The sequence below is a fragment of the Phyllopteryx taeniolatus genome, chromosome 7 (genome assembly GCF_024500385.1).
Source record: "Phyllopteryx taeniolatus isolate TA_2022b chromosome 7, UOR_Ptae_1.2, whole genome shotgun sequence".
NCBI lineage: Eukaryota > Metazoa > Chordata > Actinopteri > Syngnathiformes > Syngnathidae > Phyllopteryx > Phyllopteryx taeniolatus.
Window position 1 is genome coordinate 11,106,382 of NC_084508.1, and position 15,639 is coordinate 11,122,020.

The 15,639-nt window shown below is 40.2% G+C and overlaps 1 protein-coding gene across 1 annotated transcript; it reads left to right on the forward strand.

Annotated features, from left to right (window-relative positions):
• Positions 1 to 8,448: 8,448 nt before the first annotated feature.
• Positions 8,449 to 15,634, forward strand: echdc2 (enoyl CoA hydratase domain containing 2). Its single transcript, XM_061780753.1, has 11 exons — positions 8,449 to 8,876; positions 9,905 to 9,972; positions 10,038 to 10,125; positions 11,318 to 11,404; positions 11,490 to 11,582; positions 12,919 to 12,975; positions 13,080 to 13,142; positions 13,919 to 14,043; positions 15,032 to 15,082; positions 15,156 to 15,203; positions 15,279 to 15,634. Exons 1-11 carry the CDS (start codon positions 8,714 to 8,716, stop codon positions 15,354 to 15,356), a joined length of 921 nt encoding a protein of 306 aa, XP_061636737.1. The 5' UTR covers positions 8,449 to 8,713; the 3' UTR covers positions 15,357 to 15,634.
• The last annotated feature ends 5 nt before the right edge of the window (positions 15,635 to 15,639 follow it).

The following is a 15,639-nucleotide window of genomic DNA, read 5'->3' on the forward strand; positions in this document are numbered from 1 at the left end:
GATGCTCCTGAGCGCGGAGCTGCCTCACTGAGCGCCTGTTCACGTGACCAGCAGTGAGTGTGTGTGTGTGTTTGTGTGTGTGTGCGTGAAGGGATAATTGCAGGGCTGATGTAATCAGGTGTTCATGCGTGCGCGAGACACACAATGAAAACAAATGAAACACAATGGAATTTAGTGGGAGACTCATAACGTTTGTCTTCCAAAATCGATTGTGAGTCTGTCCACTCCTCGTTCTATTCAAGACTAGGGCAGGAACATTTTGAACCAGTTGGATACCTGTCTTCGGAGATTTGCTTGCAGTAATGAATGTCCGAAATTAGTAGGGGACTCGTAATGTTTGCTCTCCTCAAAGCAGGGGTGTCCAACTCATTTTTGTCGCGGGCCACAACGCAGTTATGGTTCCACTCGGAGGGCCGTTATGGCTGGAAACCCATATGATTGCCTCATAACATATACACAAATTAATGGATAATTACTTTTGAAATCAGAAGCCAGTAAAAACTGTTTGTTCAACTACAGTATGAATCAATGTGTTTTTAAAAGGGGGGTTGGTAACAAAAAATGCTTGCAATATCAATATTTTTAAAAGTGAAGGCAATTTGCAATTTTGGTATTTTAGCAAGAAACACAAAGTCGATGCAGACTCTCGCGGGCCACATAAAATGACGTGGTGGGCCGGATCTGGCCCCCGGGCCACCAGTTTGACACCTGTGCCTTAAAGTCACCAGACTTGTCTTCAGTGACTTGCTTGCGGTATGTATGTAAATTTGGTGGGAGACACATCATGTTCTCCTAAAAAGATTGTGTATCTTTTCACTTCTCCTATTTTTAGGCAGTACTCAGGCAGCAGCATTTTGGGGAAACAAACTACTCCAACTATGAAAATTCTGAGTGTAAATATATGCTCAGTTATTTTACATTTGAATCGCCAGTGTTGAAAAATACTAAATTTTTTAAAGTGGCACTAAGCAGGCCCAAAAAAAAAAAAAAAAAAGGAATGTAAATTCAACACACCACAGGGAAGAGTAATGATAACAAGCCTGCCAAATTTGAATGGATAAAACAAACCGCTAAGTATATAAAATCAGGTTTCAAAACGTGAATAATGAGGGCCACATCTCAGCTCTCAGACGCTGTGGGCGTGTCGAATGGATGCGGCAAACTTCAAAACGGAATGGTTATTGTGGACTATAATCACCCGTTATGGAAGCTAAGCACGGCTAACACTCAACTGAGCAGCCAAACGAAATGACGTCACTTTGTTCTTATATAGTGGGGGGAGGGAACTTGCGCTAGAAAGTATACGCCCCAGCCCCGTGATGTCACGGGCCGGTCTTTTAACCCCGCCCACAAAATCAGGAAAATTCATACGATGAAACAGATGCTTAAGCTAGGCTGTATCACAACAATTCGAAACTATATTGTCATGTCTATGCATATGTTTTCAGCACTTCAAACATATTTAATATATTTAGAAACAAAATACGGCAATCTGCTTAGAGTCCCTTTAATGATGATGTTATTCCTGGCAAGAGTCGATTCTCTTTTCAATTTGCATGGCTATGTGATTTTCACCGTAATTTCTCTGTCTCAATCATCACTGGGCCCTAAAGCCCAGCAGCATCCGTCTGAATAACACACACACATATATAACAGACCTCATCACATACGCGCCACTGGCTAATTCCTACCCCTTCTGTCCCCCTCCCAGCGGCGTGTTGACTTCATTATGCATATTCACATTGAACTTCAGCCGCCGGTTTATTCATTCATTTTACATTTTTAATTGAGAGAGTCGGGAGAACAATGGACTGGGTAGGATGTTGATTGCCCCCATTGTCTAATTTAAATATTCTTCTTTGATTTGTTTTTTTTTGTCCTCTTCAGCTATTAGGCCAATCAGAACGGAGGAACCTTATCCCTCTTATGCCGGAACACTTTCACTGTGTCACAGTGGCGTTTTTAAGACGCCGCTGTGCTTTCTTAGTATTATAATGGTTATTTATTGAGAATCAGAGTCGATCAATGTTTCTAGAGGAGAGTGAGAAAAAAAAAGACAAAAGACTAATAGCACTAATTGTAAACAAGAAGAGAAAAGTAAATCATTATATATCTAGAACAATGAAACATAAGATATGAGTGTTGTATGGCGCAGTTGAGCTACACCCTGTGAGGGAAGGACAGGACAAGATAGGACAGGACAAGGACAGGAGAAGAAGCATGCAGGACAAGGGTCGTGAACCCGGCTGTACGACTGAAGTGTGGTGGGCGTGACTATGTAAATTATAAAAGTCGATAGGACGAGAGTGTGAGTGAGGGGATACCCAAGCAATTCGCATATTCATGAGTTATTTGTCGCAATAAGTGAGTGCCTGCAGACACAGGCAAGTGAATTGACACCGTTTCGCATGCACAATGACTGACAGAAGTGTGGCTGACGACTGCACCCAATCAATCGAGAGGCGGGATCAGGCCCAGGAGTCCACCCGAGAGCAGCCCGGCGGACGGGACACGTCCCACACTGAGGGACCCAGGGCGGTCCGCCGGCCCCACCGAGGCGCCCTGACAACCGGCCACCCGGAGGAGACTGCGGGGACCCGATGCCACCCCCCAGCCAACCCCTACCTGCATGGGGGGTGGGGGTTGTATCAGTTTCCGTAAAAGTAAAAGGTATGTATGGACCTCCAGAGGTTTTTTATTACGGGTGCACACCATCCTAAGAGTGAAAATGAATATTTATAGTGACATTACACTCACTTATGTGTGAAAGAGCCCATGAAAATGTGTGCCGTACACTTTCCTGCTCTGGTAATTATGTAACGGCCGCAGCCATTCATCAGCATTAGGTCGCTTCATTAGCTAAAATGACAGAGTGAGGGAACGGGTGGTCACCTCGGTGCGACCCCTGAAGGCAAAAAAATAAAAAATAAAAAATAAACCTTAATAAGCATGGACTGTGCAGACGAATGACCAGCAATCATCTTTTTAATTGCTTTGTTGCATTTTTCAATGTGTATTTCTATTGTTATCAGCAATAATAATTCCATCTGTAGCAGCTTGCTGTCACATTGATGCCAAGCATGAGTTGCCAAACAATCAATTGTTTACAGTTACTCGCAACAGTTAGTACAAAAAGATTCTTGGGCGATGAGCCACATGCTGCTTCACCAATATTAACTGATCACATAGCCTGATGCAAAACTTGAGTGGCTAAACATACAATTGTTTGCACTTACTTGCAATAGGGTAAAAAAATTAACTTACTTTGGCCATGCGCCGCATGCTGCTTCACCAACTCTAGAGACAAAAGCATTATTAAATGATCATATGTAGTGTTCTGCTGATATTAAACATGAGCTTCCTTAAGGTAAACAATGTTCAAATTTAAACTTGTAAGTTGCGTTTTACAAAAAGGACAGAATCTTTCCACTTCTCTAGTTCCCATCAGTACACAGGCAGCAGCATTTCGGAACATTAATTTACTTATTGAGTGATTACAAGCCTTTTTTCCACCGTACTGTAAACCATTGTTCTGCATTAAACAGAAAAACTTGCATTCTAAAGAGAATAAGTCCCCAGCAATTCATATGTCATGTGAATTTTGTCGACGTTTACGCCATCGTCATCAAGTGCAGACCCACACGTGCATTCTGAGTTTTCACGTCTATTTGAATGCACGTCGGCGTCCTCGTACGTGGAGCTATAACTCCTTCCTTTGGCTATAACTCTTTCCTCTCGCTATAACAGCTCAATACGGCCATAACTCCTCTGCGGCCATCTTGCCTCTTTGGACCTTTCCTTCAGGTTGTTAAGCTCCTTTATTCCCCCCTAGAACACATCCACCTCCATCGCTCTAATGTAATTGAAGCAAAGGGGAAGATCATCCCTCAGTTACAGTGATTAGGTTTATAGCTGGCGGTGTGCGTGTGGTGAATGCACGTACGTGCATACATCGGAGCGCGTGTGTGTGTGAGATTGTTTACTCAGTCCAAAGTTGCCACATTATCCAATTCAGGAGTTAACGTAATTGACCTTATCTGCGTGGGAAAAAAGTAATGGGACACCTGGCATTTTCGTACAATTTTCGTTTACTTTTCCTATTTCTGTTCAGTACTCGGGGAGCAACATCTTGGACCAGTTGCAGATTTGTCTTCAGAGACTGGGCCCACACACTGTGTGGATTTCGTTGGAGACCCATGATGTTTGTTTTACAAAAAAGGATTGTGAATTATTCGACATCTTCTAGTTCTAGTCAGTACTCGAGTAGTAGTATCTTGGACCAGTTGGAGACATGTCACAAGAGGCTATGCCCAATTATTTTGCATTTAGAGGGAGACCTATGATGTTTGGTTCCCCAAAAAGGATTGCTAATCTTTCTGCTTTTCCTATTTCCAGTCAGCACTCAAGAAGCAGCATTGAGGACCCTTTGAAGACTTGTTTTTAGAGACTGGGGGCAAAGAATGTGTGAATTTAGTGATGCTTGTTCTGTAAAAAAGGATTGCAAAGCTTTCTAGTTTTCCTAGTTCTAGTTAGTACTCAAACAGCAACATTTTGGACTAGTTAAAGAGTTGTTTTGGGAGAATTGGGGCAAAGAATGTATCAATTCAGTGATGTTTGTTTCCCAAAAAAAGGATTGTGTATCTTTCTGCCTCTCCTAGTTCTAATCAGCACTCGAGCACCAGCATTTTAAACCAGTTGAAGACTTGTTTTTAGAGACTGCAGCCAAAGCCTCTGTGAATTTAATGATGTTTACCCCCTCCCCCCCAAAAAAAGTTAAAAAACGTTTTAATCAGTAATCAAGCAGCAGCACTTTGGACCACTTTCGCCCAAACTATGTGTGAATTTGGTAGGAGACCTATGAGTTTTGTTTTTCAAAAAAGGATTGTCAATCATTCCGCTTTTCCTAGTTCTAGTGGGTACTTGAGCAGCAGTTGAATACTTTTTTGAAGAGACTTGGGTCAAAGAATGAATGGATTTGGTGACATTTGTTCCACCAAAAAGGATTGCAAATATATGAGCTTCTCTTAGTTCTGGTCAGTACTCGAGCAGCAGCAATTTTGGACCATTCGGACACTTGTGAAGTGCCCCAGTGCTTTTGTCCAACTGATGTAAGCGTGAATAGGGATGGGGGGGGGGAATGCTGTCTCTGTGCATTAAGCCATAACTTGACCGGTGACTTGTTTTCCTCAATTATCTCTTGTTATCTGTCCAAGCATCCACATTGCACTCAGTCTAAATGATCATTTTCCGTTGTTTTGGAAAGCAATAGAGCACAGGGAAAACACGAATAGAGATCATCCCTTTTCATCCTAATCATAATTTTTAACTCACTGTCACCAGTCTATCCCACCTCGCTTCCGCCGAGCAAACGAGATGGTAGAAACATGACAAGATGTCCGACACAAAGGTCAAAGACAATGTGTGTGCCCGAGGCGCATCGCTGTGTCGTCTGACTCCTTGGCAGACACAAGCAGGAACATGGAGACATGGGCAGGAACAAGATTGCTCCCTACGACTCATATGGACTGTCACCAACAGGCCTCGCTTTGACCGCCATGCTCGACGTCCGTCTGTAGCCAGGGAGGGAGCAAGACGGTTTACGTGGGCACTTATTGGATTTGATTTTAAATTTCAATCCTAAAATTATACAGGAGAAATAGTTAGTAGCGGAGAAATCAATGATCTATTGTCCTAGTTCTAGTCAGTTTCGGGAAACAACATTTTAGACCAGTTGGAGACTTGTCTTGAGAGAATTGCTTGAGGTAAACGATGCGCAAATTTCATAGGGGACGCTTCACATTGGTCTTCCAAATATGATTGTCGAATTTGACACTTGTCCTAGTTCTATTCAATACTTGGGCAGCAGTATTATTGAGCAATTGTATTTAGACACTTGCTCGATTTCAACAATGGGTCAATTTTGATGGAGACCCATCATGTTTGTTATCCATGAAGGATTGGGAATCTTTTCTCTTTTCCTTGTTCTCTTCCGTACACGGAAATCAGCATTCCTGGCCCAAGCTGGAGACCTGTATTTAGTGCCTTGTCCAAATTTATTGGGAGACCCATCATGTTTGTTCTCCAAACATGATTGTGAATTTTTCCACTACTCCTTTTTCTAATCAGTACTGTGCAGCAGCATTTTGGAGCAGGCAGAGACGTGTATTTAAAAACTTGTTAGAGGTCAACAATGTGTGGTATTAGTGGAGGGCCCATTGTCTTTGTGCTCTAAACAGGTTAATGAATCTGTACAGTTTTTCTTTGTTATATTAGGTTCTCGGGCAGCAGCCCTTGGGATCAATAAACTCAGTGAAGCATGCTACATAAAAGAACTTTGTCCTCTACTGTTCGGGCTGCAGGTTGTTAATAAAAAACGATCACCGTTCACCATGCAGGTCAAAAGTCTGACTCTCTACGTCTGTGTCCTTGACCACAGAGCATCAATGTCACACACTGTCCATCAGGCTCAGGTTGTGTCACACACACAACCCACGGCGAGCGTCACCTACCTTCAGTTTTCCGTCTCACTGCGTCCTCACACACACACACACACACACACATGAGAAGGGTAACGGAGGTGACCTGTTGCCCCTAAGGAACCAGAACCTTGGCAATCCATCGGGTAGCGTTTCGCTCGACTGCAACAGAAGTCGCAGACAAATGTGAGCTTCAGTCCTATTTTTTTCACGTCCTGATATTACACCTGGTGTACCTCATGTCTATACGCATCCACGCACCCACGCACACGCACGTCTGCTCATTCATATCACTGTCTGGCTGTAATTTCATAACCTGTTAACACCAGCTCAATAATGCATTGGCAAAGTAGTCATGGCAGCCTGGTGGAAAACCTTACCATGTGTGTGTGTGTGTCTGTGCGCGTGTGTGGGCTCTGTTGTCGCCATTAAAACATGAAGTGAAAAAACTAAACAAAAACACAACAACAATCATTTCAGTCCAAAGTTCCCATATTATCCAATTCAGGAGTAAGCTTAATTGGGCATATACAGTATGTGTGGACAAAAGTAATGGGACACTTGGCATTTTCTTACACTCTTCCTATTTATATAGTCAGCACTAAGGCAGCGTTTTTGACCAGTTGGAGATTCTCTATCGCGACTGGCTTGAAGTAAAGAATGTATGGATTTAGTAGGAGACCTATGATGTTTATTCCTCCCAAAAAGAATTTCAATTGTTCTGTATTCAATCAGCAGCATCCAAGACCAGTTAAAGGCTTGTTTTTAGAAACGTGGCACAAACAAAGGTGTGGATTTAGTAGCAGACTTATGATGTCCGTTCCCCGCCAAAAAAGATTGTGAATCTTTCCACTTATCCCAGTTCTTGTCCATATTCGTGCATTTCTTGTAATACATTATTTTAATGAAGTATGACATAGTTGTGGAGAAAAAGATCCATCCATCCATTGTATTATTACCTAATATTGTTTTAATATAAATTTGAGTGAGTAAACATCCCTTGCCTTTTATAAGAATAGAAAACAATGAAATGTAAAAAAATAAAATAAAAATTGCACTTGAAAAAAATGCTCAGCAATTTACTTATTTAGCTTAATTTACGGGAGCCGTTAGGCTGAGTTAAAAGAAAACAGAAAACAGCAACGAAATGACAACCCATTACAAAGGAACCTTTGCGCCACAATTTTTTTTAAATACATAATTTTAATGAAGTATCTATTTTTTTGTGAAAAATAAGAACATAAAATATTATTCAAGTGTGTTGTAAAATAATTAACGTACAAATGAAGGCCTAGTTTGAGTAAAATAAATAAATAATGGCCCTAGCCACTAAGAAAGTAAAAACATATTAGGAATTTCATGTTATACATTATTTGTAATTAAATATGATTAAATAATTATGGGGAAAATATCAATATACCTAATATTGTTATAATACTTAGTAAGTAAACGACCCTGGCCACTTATACACTGTATATGGAGGACCAAGAGTCTCAAGATTAAAGAAATACATCAATACATAAATAAATATGTGTCATGAAATATTTCATTATTTAAGTATTTATTTATTTCAATTTTTAAATATTTAAATGTATTTGTATTTAATATTTCACTATATAATTATTTCACGATTTATTTATTTACTTTTGGCACTTCTGGTCCCCCATGCCGAGTGCCAAAAGTGAATAAATAAATAAATAAATAGTGAAATTACTCAATAAATATTATATATGCATGCATATATATTTAAATCAATGAATACAAATTGAAATAATTCAACAGAAAATGAAATCAATATTTAAATAAAGAAAAAAAGACATACATACTGAATTAATTCAATATTTTATTTATTTATTTTGGGATTCTTGGTTTTCACACTTAAAACACCAAAAACATGGAAATCTGTCATGTCCGAGCCAAAAAGTTGGATTTCAACATAACACATAACATCTACTTCGCTACGTTTACAACTCGGAGGCGTAAAGATACGTTCAAATAACACACAAAACATCGGTAAAATTAAAATCCATGAATTGTAAAAAGGAAAAAAGATTAGTTCCATATTTAAAAAAAAACAACAACAAGAACAAAATGACCGCTATGGACCTGTTCGCTGATGTTTAGCAGCGGTAGCTCAACAAGCTCCTCCTCCGTCTTTTGCTCAACCAGGAAGAAACCGACGACCAACTTGCAGTATTAACTTTTGCGGAAGTGCGTCATCCTCCAGAGAAGACAGCATGTCGTCGCCGCTTCTTCTCCGCGGCTTGTCGTCGTCGCTCGCCGGTTTGCGAGGGGTCGTGGCCGGCTTCGGTGGCACTCGAGGGGGCAAGCAGCAGCACATGGAGGCCGGAGGTGGCGCCCCGGAGGTGGAACTCAAGAGACTGCCCGGGGAGGACGAAGGTAGGACTGTCTAGTTAGGAGAAGCGAACATGCTTCAAATCCATGCAAAAACACAACAAATGCATTATTATTATTATTATTATTATTATTACTACGACTATCAAATATCCATATTAACCAGGAGGGCCAGCTGTGAATGAGTTTCAACTTGGAGGGACCCAAGTGAGGATAAACTGTAGAAAATATTTATAATCTGATGAATGGAAAAGTAACTTCTACTTCTAGTAAGTACTTGTGCGACAGAATTTGGGATCATTTGTAAACATAGATTTAGATTTAGGCGCCTCATCATGTTTGTTCTCCAAATATGATTGGGATTTATACACTTCTTTTAGTTCTCGTCGCTTCTTTGGCAGCAGCGGTTTGGATCAAGTAGAGACTTGTCTTAATTGAGGCTTTATTGACGTTTGATTTTGTTTGGAATCTCATCATGTTTGTTTCCCCAAAAATATTTAGGAGAATTACACTTGTCCTAGTTCTATTCGCTACTCGGGCAGCAGCATTCTGGAGCAGTTGGGGACTTGTTTTGACAGACTCGCTTGAGGTTAACAATGTGTGGATTTAGTTGAGACCTACTGATGTTCGTACCTCACAAAAAAGGTTGGGAATTTTTCCCAAGTCTCCGAGGTCCAGTCGGTACTCGGGCATCAGCATTCTGGACCAGAAGTCAAGTCTGGAGTCTTGTCTTTAGATACTTTATTGGGGTAAACCAATGTGCAGATCATATTTGTTCTCCAAAAATGATACGGTCATTTTCCAGTGCTCCTAGTTCTAGGCGATACTCGGGCAATAGCATTCTGGGCCAGTTGGTGACTTGTCATAAGAGACTTTCTAGAGGTGTGTGGATTTTAGTGGGAGATTCCTTATGTTTGTGTTCTGGATCAGTTGTATGCAGCAAGTTAACGAATCATTGACTCAAATTATTCTACATTCTTGGATATTCTCTCTCTACTTGAATAACTCCAATTTCAATGTGCTTTTTTGTTGTTGTCGTAACACGATGTGTTTATTGTGTTTTTTTTTCCCAGGCATTGCGGAAGTGCTCATGTGCAGACACAAGGCCCGAAACGCTTTGGGCCGCGTGTTTGTGTCACAGGTGCGTATACACGCATAATGCACACACGCGCGCACGTCGACTTCAGGAAAGCGTTGTGTGAGCAGATGAGGGAGCTGGTGTCCATGGTGTCCAGTGACTCGACAGTACGCGTGCTTGTCTTCAGGAGTTTAGTTCCCGGTGTTTTCTGTGCAGGTGAGCGCTGTCAAATAAAGCTCGAGTCAAGTAAAAGCTGTGGAAGTGGTGTGACTTTTGTAATATATTTTGGTTTGAATGAAACAGTTTGACATTTGAAAATGTCGGTGTGTAATTAAATTCTCACACTTTTGAGGCAATGTTTTTGAATAGATATAAATGTTTGGTTTAAAATTGAGACTTTTGACATTTTTGGTTTGAAATTCAAATTATTTTGCCTTTGATGCATATTTTCCAGAAAATGTTGGTTTACAATTCAAATTTTCAAATTGTTGGGAATTTTTGAGGCATAAGGCCTACTTTTTTTTCTTCAGAAAATTGAGTTTGGAATTCAAACAGTTAGATTTTTGAAGCATCAATTTTGGTTGAAAATTGTAATTGCGTGACTATTTTTTTTTCTGCAAATGCTCACACCCTGGTGAGGATAAGCGGTTCGGAAAATGGATGGATAGATGTTAAGTTTGAAATTCTAATTGTTGGACCTTGGAAGCATAGTTTTCCAGAATAGTTTGGTTTCAAATAATTTTGGGGGGACCTTTGCAACATATTCTCTTTCGGGAATGTTTGTTTTTAAAGTCGTGACCTTTTAAAATTTGGGTTCAAAATTCAAATAATTTGACTCCCGGGGCATATTTTGCCAGAATTTTTGGTTTTAAAATCGACTTTAGTTTAGTTTGACTTTTGAAAAATATGTTTTAAAATTCAAACTGTCGGAGTTTTCAGGCATATTCTGTCAGAAAATGTTGATTTGAAATGAAACTTTTGAATTTTTAAAATATTGGTTTTGAGTTCAAATTGTTTGCCTTTTCTAGTTTAGGTTTAACATTTAAATGAACTTTCGAACAACCTTTCCCAGAAAACTTGGTCTCCACTTCGAATAGTTTGACCTTTGAACATTTTGGTTTAAAATTTAGATGACTTGGACTTTTGAAAATGTTGGTTTACAATTTTGATTCTTGGACGTTCAAGGCATATTTTCCCATTAAAAATGGTTCCAAATTTGATTTATTTGACATTTGAGGCATATTTTTCTCTTCAGAAACTGTTGGTCCAAAATTCAAATTGTTTGTTTTGAGAGTCATATTTTCCCAACATTTTGTTTTAAAATTCAAATCTATTATTGTTTGAACTATATATTTTCCCACAAATATTTGGTTCAAACGTATACTGTAGTTTTTGCTTTTCCATGCAGGCGCTGACCTGAAAGAAAGAGCTGTGATGAACAACCAGGAGTCAGACCTGTTTGTTCACGGCCTGCGATCCCTCACGACTCAGATCGGTGAGAGAAGAAGAAGAAATGTTTTTCCATTTGATTTTTGTGATTAAAAACTTGACTTTGCATTTATTTCTACTGTGTTACACAGCCTTGTTGCCCATGCCCACCATAGCAGCCATTGATGGTGTGGCAGTGGGAGGTGGACTGGAGCTGGCCTTGGCCTGTGATCTGCGCACTGCTGGTGAGGGCATTTTTCGCCATTTCAGAGCTCGTACTTTGACAAATTCCCACGAGGGATTTTGCCCAAATGACCCCAGCTGGAAGCGGGCATCTTAGAATGACAGCATTCCATATTTAGCGTCTGGGAATTGGCATGACATTCTAGCAAGCGTTATGAGTCCTCAATTCATTTTTCATTGACATTTAAAATTTTTCCAGAACATTTTTAGTTAAAATTGAAACAGTTTTTGACAGTTTTATTTGGATGTGAAATTCAAATTGCTGCACTTTTGATTTTTTTCATTAAAAAGTCAGACTTTTAACATGTATTTTTCCAGAATTTATTTATTATTATTTTTTTTTTAAAGCATACAATTCCAGAACATTTTAGTCCACAATTCAAATTGTTTGACATTGGAGGCCCATTTCCCCCCCTAGAATTTTAGTAACTTAGACTTTAGACTTTTTAGTAATAGTTTTCCATAAAATGTTGGTTTAAAATTAAATTTGTTTAATATTTGTGACATATTTTTCCGCAAAAATGTTGGTGTTCAAATGTAATTGGTTAACTTTAGAAGCATATTTCCGAGAATGTTTGGGTTTAAAATTCAAATCAGTAGACTTTTGAAAATGATGGTTCAAAATTCTAATTGTTGGACTTTTGAAAATGTTGGCGTGAAGTTCAAACTGTTTGACTTTTCAAGCATATTTTTCCAGAAAATGTTGGTTTGAAATTCAAGTTGTGTGACTTTTAAAAAGGTTGGTTCGAAACTCAAATTGTTTTAACTTTTTCAAAATGTTATTTGAAATTAAAATTGCCTTTTGATGCATACTATTCCATAAAATTCGGGTTTACAATAATACTGTTGTTGGACCTTTCAGGCATATTCTTCAAGACCACTATCTAAAATTTTAATTGTTTGACTCTTGAAAATGTAGGTTTAAAATTCATATTGTTTGACTTTTGAGGAACATTTTCCCCAGAACATTTTCATTCATAGTTCTACTAGTTTAACTATAAAGGCATCCTTTTTTTTTTTAACCCAGAAAAGTTGAGTTCAAAATTCAAATTGTATGAATTTTGAGACCTATTAAAAAAATGTTGGTTTAAAATTCAAATATTTCGACAGTTTAGGCAAAAGTAAAATTGACTTTTGTGTCAAATGTTAGTTTGAAATCCAAATTGTTAAAATGAATTCCTTTAATCAGCATTTCTCCAAAACATGTTAGGCGTGAGCTACTCTGATTGACAGGCTACCAGTCCAGGTGGTCTTCACACATATTGAGCAGAGTTCTACTTAGGCCTTAACGACGCTCATCATCTCCGACCTTCACTTGTCCGCTTGTTTTTTTCCCAGCGTGTTCTGCACAGATGGGCCTGATTGAGACGACACGGGGGCTGCTCCCAGGGGCCGGTAAGACGTCACGCTCCACAATATTTTACCAGGGGCAAAGGAAGCATTGACTTTGAGTTTTTTGTTTTTTTTCCTTCCTTCATTTTCCTTTCTTTGCACCACAGGGGGCAGTCAGCGGCTGCCTCGCGCTGTGGGCCTGGGCCTGGCTAAGGAGCTCATCTTCACAGGTGGTATCTGAGTGGCGAGAAATACAGTGAACCCCCGTTTATTACGGTGGACACACTCCAGACGCACCCGCGATAGGTGGACCTCTGTAATAAAGAGAAACCCAAAAAAAATCCTACCACATGCTTTAAACACATTTAAATTTAAAATGGATGCCAGATTAGCACCTTTTTTGTATGCCTACACATAACTACATGTTTGAGCTGCGAAAATATATCTGCTTAAAGCCACCCGTGACTGGATTATATCGCAGCTTCCCATGCCACAACGAGGCACTCTAAAGCGCCCAATCCAGCCCGAAGCCCTGGGCCAAGCGCCGGCTGTGAAGTTGGGACTCCCCGTCCATAATTCCGTCTTTCTCTGCTTCACGTGCACGCACTCACAGCCGACAACGAGGCACTCTCACACATATGAAGCAGCAAAATACATACACAGGCATACTGTATGTTCTCCAAACCAAATGTTCAACCGAACCGTATAATTTTGTCTAACAAAGGTCTATCTTACTTCTAACATATAATACGAAATGACATACAGGGGCTAACGGAAATTACTGCTATTTTAACAAAACACGGAGCAGCAGCTGTTTGTATACAACAGAGTATATAACATGGTACTACACTGAAGGCAAACCTATATAAAAACAAAAAACAATTGTTTAAAAAAATCTGCTGATACAGCAGGGGGTGTGAACTATGAACCGTAATATAGCGGGTGGTTCAAAGTACTCCGCAGGGACATGTACAAAATAAGCAGCGTTTCTTATTTCCACTGACAGGGAGACGCGTGGGGGGGCTGGCGGCCGCCGAGATGGGCCTGGTGAACAGAGCGGTGCGGCAGGACCAGACGGGAGAGGCTGCATACGCGGAAGCGCTCGGCCTGGCCAGAGAGATCCTGCCCCAGGTCTGCCTCCACCTTCCCCTCCTCAGACCATTAAATCCTCTGTCAATTTACACTCCCCCTCCCCCCTCTTCGCGTCTTTCTCTGCGGGCTTCTGTCGTTCCGTATTTCTTCTACTCCAGCTCAGACGCCCGCAGTCAGCAGCAAGGCCACATTTGCAGCCGACTCGAGAAATGGGCCAACCATAGCGTACACACAAGCGCACTACAATATACTGTAGTGAACCCAGTCAAAGCATATGAAATACAAATATTTGACAGAAAAAAAAAAAAAACGTTTCTCAATTCAACTACAGTAAATCCTAAGTTTGCAAGGGAAAGGGACTGTGCCCTGCCATAAATAGCAAAAATCCACAAGTAACCGATGCCCACGAAAAAAAGGCTTGTAGATGCCACAAGAGCGCGACAGAACTATTGTGTAAAGTTTCTTGATACCAAGATGCCGCCAGTTGGCGTCAAACAGTGGCACCATCCAAATAGGAAATCGTGGGCATCAGTATTTCCAGAAAATGTTAGTTTGAAAGTCAATTTGTTAGATTTTTGATGTTCGTTTGAAATTCAAATAGTTTCTCTTTGAAGAAGGTTTCTTTTCCAGAAACTGTTGTTTTAAAATTCGAATTATTTGACATTTGAACCATATTGTTGCTAAAAAGTTGGGTTAAAAAGTCAGTGTTTGGCTTTTCAGGCATTTTATTTTTTCCAGAAAATGTTGGTTTGATGTCTTTATTGACTTTTGAAAATGTAGGTTTCAAAGATTACATTGTTTGACTTTAAAGGCATTTTCTTTTTTGGGGTGGGTGGTCAATTCCAAAGTTTATTCCCGCTTATTCAAGAAGTCTTTGGGTTAAAAATAGGCCTAACGACACCACTGGTTTCCTCCATCGATCCACCTTCTTTCTTGTTTCTGTGCGCACACCTAGCTACACTTCAAATGAGGAGGATTTAATCCAAGTCTTGTTTGACCCAAGTCAAATGATCAAACTGTCCCCCAGGCTCCCATTGCTGTGCGGCTGGCCAAAGAGGCAATGAACAGAGGCATGGAGGTACACGAGTTGTTTATTATTGTTGTCGTTTTACACCAGTTGTGTGCCATGACTGACATTTGACTCTTTCTAGGTCGACATCACTTCAGCAATGGCCATCGAGAGGATGTGCTACGCACAGGTAAACGACGACGTTGGATCTCGTTAGATTGCGCAGGTGTGCCTAATAAAGTGGTTGGTGTATCGACAATTTCAGGTCATCCCGACGCGGGACAGACGGGAGGGAATGGCGGCCTTCATAGAGAAGAGACCCCCAAGATACATTGGCGAATAGGCGGTTTTTATTTTTTGGGGACCAATCACTTTTTTTTTTTTTTTTTGGTCTCTCTTCGTGCTTGGCGCAACCAACACTAACTCATATAGGAAGCAGTCCAAAATATGTATACGTACGAGACGAACTGGCGAAATAAAACGGAAAATGTGTATTGTTTATTTCCTGATTGGAAAACATAATCAATAACACCCAAAGTCAATGAACTCATGGTCGTTCAGGAAACAGCCAAAAATGTCGTCACATATGACACGAGTCAGCTAAATAAAACTGTAAATGTATGCGT

What these genes read in the sequence shown, in the direction of transcription:
- echdc2 (XM_061780753.1), top strand. Translation starts at nt 8,714, where the DNA reads ATGTCGTCGCCGCTTCTTCTCCGCGGCTTGTCGTCGTCGCTCGCCGGT. An exon ending in CTGTGATCTGCGCACTGCTG is followed by an intron (nt 11,583 to 12,918) that starts GTGAGGGCATTT and finishes TTTTTTTCCCAG; the next exon opens with CGTGTTCTGCACAGATGGGC. An exon ending in GGGGCTGCTCCCAGGGGCCG is followed by an intron (nt 12,976 to 13,079) that starts GTAAGACGTCAC and finishes TTTGCACCACAG; the next exon opens with GGGGCAGTCAGCGGCTGCCT.